The sequence below is a fragment of the Eleutherodactylus coqui genome, chromosome 2 (genome assembly GCF_035609145.1).
Source record: "Eleutherodactylus coqui strain aEleCoq1 chromosome 2, aEleCoq1.hap1, whole genome shotgun sequence".
Classification (NCBI taxonomy): domain Eukaryota; kingdom Metazoa; phylum Chordata; class Amphibia; order Anura; family Eleutherodactylidae; genus Eleutherodactylus; species Eleutherodactylus coqui.
Window position 1 is genome coordinate 95,026,632 of NC_089838.1, and position 8,324 is coordinate 95,034,955.

An 8,324-nucleotide genomic window follows, 5' to 3' on the forward strand; every position below is an offset into this window, starting at 1 on the left:
ATCAGACCTTCTTCCCTTGCATCTCCTCTGCTCAAGGACTGAAAAGTGACACAGCTGTAAGTTCTGTATTCTCAACCCCAATTCAAACCTCTGTAGCTCCGGTTCTGTAGGGGCTACCGGCCCGCATTTGATGTCATATTATAACCAATAATCCTGGCTCTGCAATTTGTTTTCAATTTCCAATCATTGCTCTACAGACCTGTATAAAGGGTCAAGCACTGCGTTGAAGGAATGCTGCCTTCCAATAGGTGGTGCTACAGAGGTATTGTTTCATCTTCCTTATTTGCATATTACCCAGAGGCGCATAAATGGCCTTATAAGTCTCCTCATTCACCTTCTTGGTGCTCTCCCTTGGAAGTGATGTTACCCCCTTCCAACCCACCTCACAGGCCTCTAACTAGCCAAGCCAGGATCCTACTGCACACTGAGGAGGGGCAAAACCCCAAAACAGCTGTCCATGTATGGATTCTGGCTTGGTTTTCAATTTCCAATCATTACTCTACAGACCTGTATAAAGGGTCAAGCATTGATTTGAAGGAATGCTGCCATCCAATAGGTGGCACTGCAGAGGTATTGTTCCACTTCCCTTAGTTGCTGTATAACAAATAGAGCTGGTGCTATATTGTTAGGGGGGTTAATATTCTGCAGTATGCTAAATCGGTGCAGAAGAAATGGCTCACTCTGATAGTCGTTGATGGAACCTAGGTTTGTAATGACAAAATTAATCCTCCCTGTGACATTTATATAACTTTCTATATGTGTGCTTAGGAAAAAAAGCTCAGTAGAGAAAAAAAAATGTCTGTGATTTTATGGAAAAATCTATCCTGGTTTCCGGCACTTGATGGTCAGAATAGCATGTCATGCTGCATTATTCTATCAAGGGGCACCTAGTAGATCCACTAAGTAGGTGGAGGGTTGACAGCTGGTCGCAATAGATCGCTTCTATGTTGGAGATGGTAAGAACAGAAGCCCTGATCCCGGAGTGAACAGAGCCTTATTTATCATCTCTACATGTTTATTGGCCTTTTTATTTTGCCTGTGGATATTGTTGTTGTTGCTGTTGGATAAAATGTGTCTATTTCTCTCGTGTAGTTCATCCATCGCAGGAGCCAGGCTGGCTAGAAGGGATGCTCAATGGGAAGACTGGACTTATCCCTGAGAATTACGTGGAATTCCTATAGCTTTATGTTCTGCCAGCAATCCTACGCTTTACATGGTATCCATGACATCCGCTGACGGTGTTGAAGATTATCTCTCTATGCCTCCATGAATTACAGGGTGAAGGTCTTTTCACTACCTGTTGCAGTGACAAAAGTGTGTGTGTCGCTCCGTATATGTTTGAGATGATTTCTGGTGGTGAAATATATGCAGAAGTACAAGCTTCTTTTTCTTTACATTTTAGCAAGGGACCATTTTATGTTTACTGTTGTTGCATCGTTTTACTTCACTGTACCTTGTAACCACTAAGTGTCAACAATACGTATACTCTGCCTGTCTGGACTAAACCAAGGATTATGTTGCAGGCTGCTTGGGCAACTTTATTAGACATTTCTAATGTGTTTTTATATATGCAAAATCAAACACAACTTGAGTGCAGATTTTAAAGGGGTTGTCCGGTTACAATGGAACTTTTTACAATTCGAGCCAAATGGATTGAAACAATTAAAAAAAGGGGCATTTACTCGACATCAGCCCTAGCAATACAGTGCTGCAACCCTGCAATTCTTCCAGTCTGAGCAGAAGTCAGGTGACCACGTCTGCAATTTCACTCTTTGGAACTCCTGGCATCATGGTACGCGGGATACGAGCGCGGATGCCAGGAGGACAAGCAGTGATGCTGCAGTCACTAATTTAACATGCAGTGGGTTACCTGACTTCTGTCAATGGAGACTGGGAGAGTCACAGAGCTGCAGCTCTGGATCGCTGGGGTTGAGGATGGGTAAATCCTTTTTTTTTTTTTTTTTTTTTTTTAAATCGTTTTAACCCATGTGGATCGAATTATAAAAAGCGAAATTGTAACCAGACAACCTCTTTTAATGCTACCACACTTAAATCAATTTTACAGCAGTACTCAATATGTTTTTTAGAAAGTATATATGGATGAGCTAGGTTTGATAATGGCATGGTTTTTTTGGATGTTTTAATTTTTAATGTTGCTGATTTGTTTTACCTATGTAGCTGTAGTTTTTCAAAGTTTTTAGTTTTTTTTTTAACAGTGAAGTTCTACTGAAAAACTATCAGCCATAATCCATTCTGCTGTTTATAGACTGGTAGGTGACAGGTAAAAGACAAACCTAGGAAAATCTTGATTTTAAACCATTTAAAAGGGTCGTCTGACATACTGAACCTGGACAAGAGCGGCGCTGTGTCCAGAATAATACAACCTCTTTATTACTTGGACTATATAAACAGCATGTATTCTGCAGGATGTAGAGCAGCAAACTGGAATATCATTGTAAATGGGTTATTTTAAGTCAATAGTTTTATATTACTTGGATTTACATTTTGAGTCTATAGATGGTAGGCATTTAAAGGGGTTGGAAGAACTGACTTGTCAGTTGCTGTAATGCTGTGTGGATTGTATCTCTGCAAATTTCCAGATGAAATCCTCACCTTTTCCATCCTGCATAGACTTGTGGTGAAGTTGCAAGTGCCACAGAATACACATTTCCAGTTGACTGCCCTTTACCTTTAGTCTACCATTTTAATTTGTACAGCTTTTTAACCTCTCTTTTTAAACAGGTCACAGTCAGATGAGACTCTGACATATCTTATAAGTAGGTTGTGATTTGACCACTTAATGATTGCTTTGGAGGAAGGCAAAGAGAGCGTGGCAAATATCAGTAAGGCTAATAATAAATGAATGAATAAAGTGTAACTATCAACTGCATTTTTTTAAACCTATATGACCCTTAAAGAGGTATTCCCCTCTGGCTGAGACAGGAAAATCCATCTGTGCGCCACGGCCACAGTTGACTGCAATTGGAGAAACGGAAATATTCGCTATACTGTCTCCACAGCTCCCATTCACACCTATGGGAGTTGCAGAAAGGGTGTAGAACAGCCGGCTGGGCTGTTGCTGTAACCCCGCCCACTGGTGGCCACAGGCGCATATATTCTCTTCTCAGTCATGATTCACTGAGATGGTAATACCCCCTTTAAGTGTGAGTAATACTATTTTCAGTTCTGCACTCAAGATTGTTCAAGCTCTTTCATTGCACTGTGTGCCCTGCAGATGTGGCTGTGTGCTTTTCTTTTATTGTCTTACTCTCTTTTTGTATTTTTTTTAAAAGTTTTTCTGAGTACTTGAGTTTATAAATTGCTGTATATTTTATTTTGCAAATATAACATTGTAAATAGAAAGGTATGTCAAGTGCTGTGCGGTAAAGTTTTATATTTGATATTTCTTGTGCACTAATTCAGCTCACTGGGATGTCGTCCACTTTTCTAGATGTTTTTATAACCAGAGTTGCTGTAAGGTTAAAGTGAAAAAAAAAAAAAAGTTGGAGCCATTCTTTCTTGTTGATGACCGTAATATAGAACTTTGTGATGCCACCTGATTTTATAAATTATTTTTTGTAACTTGAGTCAATTTCACTGGATTGCCCTGTAAAAATACTTATCTCAACATGTACATTGCCTATTGATGACTGAGGTTGGTGGATGCTTCGTTCGGTCAGCTCCTATGAATTTCTCCTCAGCCCTCAAAAAGCTGCCTTAACTTTGTGCCATGCTATGCCCCGGTGTTAGTAGCTCCTTGTGAATTCATAGGCTGCTTTCTGATTCACTCGTGCACAGATGAACTACCTTTACTATGCGGTAGGACATTCGTGCATTGCAGGAACACCACTGGCTGCTAGCAATACTTCACTGTCCATGACACACATTTAGGCCTTGTTAGAGATCATTGTATTCTTTATGTACATGTATGCACAAAATTGGCAGGATATGTTTCAAGCATTCACTTTGTTTTACTTTGCTTTCCCTTTAAGGTTATGGCCCCACAAGGCGGTAACTGCAGAGGCCCCGCCCATCCGTGGCTACACGATCTTGCCATTAATGTTGGCAAGACCCTGGAGCCATTCTCTGCCACGGGTGGACAATGTTTCAGCCACATGCAGTTACCACATTGTGGATCTTCAGCCTTAGAATATTTTACTATACTTTTTATAATCTGTTACCATAATGTGACTCCAAATAAGAAAATATTTTAAAGGGCCATTCCGGCTAAAACACATTTTCCATCCTTGCCCCCTAATCTGACTGTCACACACTGTAGGTCTCCTCTGTAGATTAGTCACTTCCAGGCAGTGCAGCCTCCTGTCTGCTGCTTATCGGGCACCATTTTGATGCAAAATTTCAGCTTTCACTATTCTGTGCTGATACATCAATAAAGCATTGCATGAGCAGTTAGAGATTGTACCATCTCTGCTGCAGGGAAAACATTGTTATTGCATTCTGTGTTCACCTAAATAAGCTGCAGCCCGTAAGTTGTAAGTCAGGAGCTGTGATATTCTCTATTATAACTGTGTGACATGAGCTGTGTGCATCAGTAACTGTGATGGGACAGTCTGCATCCACTCGCTGAAGATCCTGTGTGGTATACCCCATATATTATCATCACACAGGAGTAATGCTGACTGAGAAACTGAGTAGTTTCAGAATACATAACACCAAGTAAATCTGAGCTGGTCGGTGATCACATGACCATCTGAGGAGGAGGAGACAAGGAGTTTCAGGTGGAAAGTAGTAACTAACAAAGGTAATACTAGCCAACTTCTATATACTGTGGGCTAGCTACATAATCACTGGGGAAAAGAATCAGCGGAGTGGCCCTTTAATGTACGCAGCCTTCTGTAAAGGAAGCATCTAAATAAAAATACATTCGTGAAGAATAAAATGAAATATTCCACAAATTTGTATAAAAGTGATTGTGCGGTGCGTCTAGTCTGCATTAGAATAGCACTGTAATACCACTTTCCATTATTTAACATTAACTTGATTTTTGCTTAGTTGTCTTGTACAGAAGTAAAACAGACCTAATCAATCGCCCTACGAGCCATTGAAGATGGCGTAAAGAAATTTCTCGCTCTTCCAGTACTTCCTCTCTTGTTAGCTTTGTGTTCATGTTTACATGACACTGTATAATGCGTTTGCCCTTTATCTAAATAAAGATTAATCGGAAAATAAAAGGTTATGCAGTGTTCTAATAGACTTTAATTCCTGTTCAAAAGCTCCGCTTGCTGTCTGTGGATTGAAACATTCGTATTTGTATCCGGAGTGTGAGGTTTTACTGCAGTGTATCTATGTAGGCAATCCTATGGGAGCTAACTACGTCACAAATCGTTTTCCTATCCTTAGGCTACCTGTACATATTGTGGTTTATCCACCGTAACCACTTGTGGATCACCATCAGTTGCTGGAATTGCCAGGCCGAACATAGGTTTACTATTTAAATCTAGGTGCCAAATGGCGATTTATAACGGATGTAGTGTGTCTGGGCACTCTAACTGTAAATTACATTAAAAAGCTGTATAGCCTTTAATTAGACATGATTAATCATTAAGTAGGAAAGGACAACTCTTTTAAAGGTCATCATTAGTATATTGGTGGGGCTTTGCCACGTGGGACCCTCACCAAGCAGCTGTTTGCCAGGTCTGTGTGCTCGTGCGCTTATTTCTGTAGAAGGCAGTAAGCTCTGTTCTTTCTGTAGTAGTCAGGCTTGATACTGCAGGCATTGACGTGAATGGGAACTTTGCCTGTAATACCAAGCTTGGCCACTGCAGTAAGAACAGTGCTGTGTCTGCTGCCTGTAGAAATCAGCTCAGTGCACAATGGCCTGGCAAACTGCTGTTCAGCAGGGATCCCTGGCAGCGAACCCCTGCTGATTTACTATTGAGGAGCTATCCTAAGGATCGGCTATCACTAGTTTAAAACTGGACAACCCCTTTAATGCCACTTGTCTAATGGTCAGAACACACATGTAATATATTCAGGCACTCCAGTACAGATCTGAAAAACGTTCTTGGACTGGAGAACTAGATTTAAAGGGATTTTATCGTCTGGTTCATGCTGCCCACCCACTGCACACCCAAGACTGACCTCTTTCCCTATACACAAGCAGGGAAAGAAGCAGTCAGTCTTCATACACCGGGTGGGGAGGCCGGCGCAGACTACCCCTACGACTAGGAGCTCAGCTCTGAGTCAAACGTCAGTGTATTTATTCTGAAGCGCTGCCAAGGTTAAGAACACAACATACACAGGGGTGACCCCGGGTTCATGCTAGCAGAAGCCCTTTAATGTGGTGTTACATGTGATGCTATAATGTGTTTTTTATATTACATAGTAGCAGTGTTGAATTATAGATACAAATGCTTAAAATCAACACACATGGAAATACAAGCAGCCAATAGTAACACATGGAAGTGCATGTGAAAAGACTAGAAAAGCACAAGTAATGTCACGTGTTTTACCATGCTGATGACCCCCTAGTACATGGATCCCTTGCACATAGCTTTAGAAAACCTGAATGGCCGCACTAGAAGATCTTCACCATTGTTTCATTTGCAGTTAACAGTAAAGCGACCCTCTGGTTTTGGGACAAAATTCTGTCCTGGAACCAGAGGGAGAGGAGGGTATGTTACCTGCAGTTGTTCTTGGCTGGTCCTCCGATCCATCGGTTTCATGTCCTCCTCCTTTTAGACCATCCAAGATGGCCAATTCAGACGATCCAATCCCCATAGTGACTTGGTAGTGTTAGACTACTAATGTGCTGTATCTGCTCTTTGATTGGCTAGATCTGCTCATGTGATCAGCACTGGTCAATTAGATCGCCGTTGCACAATGTGCATTAAGACATTTCTGCAGACATCTTGGATGGCAAAAACGGGACCCAAAACCGGCAGATGGGAAGAGCAGCAGAGGAGGGCAACTGTAGGAAATATCTCCCTCCACTCCCGGGACAGAATTTGGCGTCGAAACCGGAGGGTCGTGTTAAATAATAAAGTCCGCCATTACATGGACTCCCTAGAAGGCTATTAAAGCGATTTATTGATATGCTGTGTTCCCGCGTCAAATTGTAATCGGTAGAAATTATTATTAATGCTATCTGATCTTAAAAATGTAATGCAGTACGAGGTTCTGGCATCTGCTGTGTGGAGTTCTAGGTGGCGAGTGGCTTGCGGTAACCCTTACAGTACACAATAGCAGAATACTTAGTGACATGTCTTCTCTTGCTAACTTCGATGAGCCAGATTACATTACGCTGTGTGTTTTCCACTGAAATGCGTTGAGCAGATGATGACTTTCACAGCTTCTCTGTAGGGAATGTCAGTTAATTGTTCTTCTCCGGGCACATGCCTCATATATATTGCTGCAATTAGTACTATGGGATCATAGTCTAGCTTTTCCTTTCTGTAGTTCACAATTAACATTTCATGATCTGCTACCAAAGTCTGTTTATTCGTAGACCACTAATATATATATTCTGTATGTGTGTTAGTGAATCTGGGTTCTGATACTATGTATTGACTGGTAACCAGGTTTGGAAAGACCTGGTTGGGGGAAATGACTATTTTGGGTAGACCTGCTATATTACATGTATGAAACTTCATTTGTGGGAACAATCACTTTAAAGGTTTTGGGTTTACAAACATTTTTGTGATTTTTACAATACATCTCCAAATAAACATACAATATGTATAATCTACTCGCCTTTGAATCCTTCTTTGTGTAGAAATATTCTGGCTTTTGTATTTCATGTTCTGCTATATTTATTTATACGGTGTCATTCGTTGCAATTCACATCCATTAACTGACCATTTAGAAATGTCACTAGAGTACAGGAAAGTTTACTTATTGCTCATACACCAATTTGGGGTTATAGTGACTACTATTCAGATTTATTACTATTTGCCTCCAGTTTCGTCTATCTCGAACTTGCTATTACATGGTGCCAAGTAAGAGCTGAGCCTGCTACATTTTACAGGTGCGGCCTCATAGGTGAGAAGAACAAATTTCACATCATCCATGTTGCACTGAATTTCTGAATAGGTAAAACTGCCTATTACTCATGTATCCATCTATGAAGCCCTTTCTATTTGCTAAAATACCTGATCTGCTATTATCTGTTATGTTTGTGGAATTCTATTTGCTCTACTATGTAGTTCAATCCACAATTTTCCAACAGCCTCATGATCTCCATCCATCTCTTTTATTACTTTGGTTTCACTTCTAAGGATCCTTTTATGCAGAATGATTATCGTTCAAAACAAATCGTAGGATCGTCTGAATCTGAATCATTCAACAATTGAATGATGAACGAT

The 8,324-nt window shown here is 40.7% G+C and overlaps 1 protein-coding gene across 3 annotated transcripts in view; it reads left to right on the forward strand.

The window, feature by feature from the left end:
- The window catches only part of ARHGAP26 (Rho GTPase activating protein 26), a 311,322-nt gene extending 303,614 nt beyond the window's left edge, over positions 1–7,708 (forward strand). For all 3 annotated transcript variants that reach the window (XM_066591243.1, XM_066591246.1, XM_066591244.1), the window contains one exon: positions 1,093–7,708. In XM_066591243.1, the coding sequence (XP_066447340.1) occupies positions 1,093–1,181 (89 nt within the window). In that variant the 3' untranslated portion in view covers positions 1,182–7,708. The remainder of the gene's footprint in view (positions 1–1,092) is intronic.
- Positions 7,709–8,324: the final 616 nt, after the last annotated feature.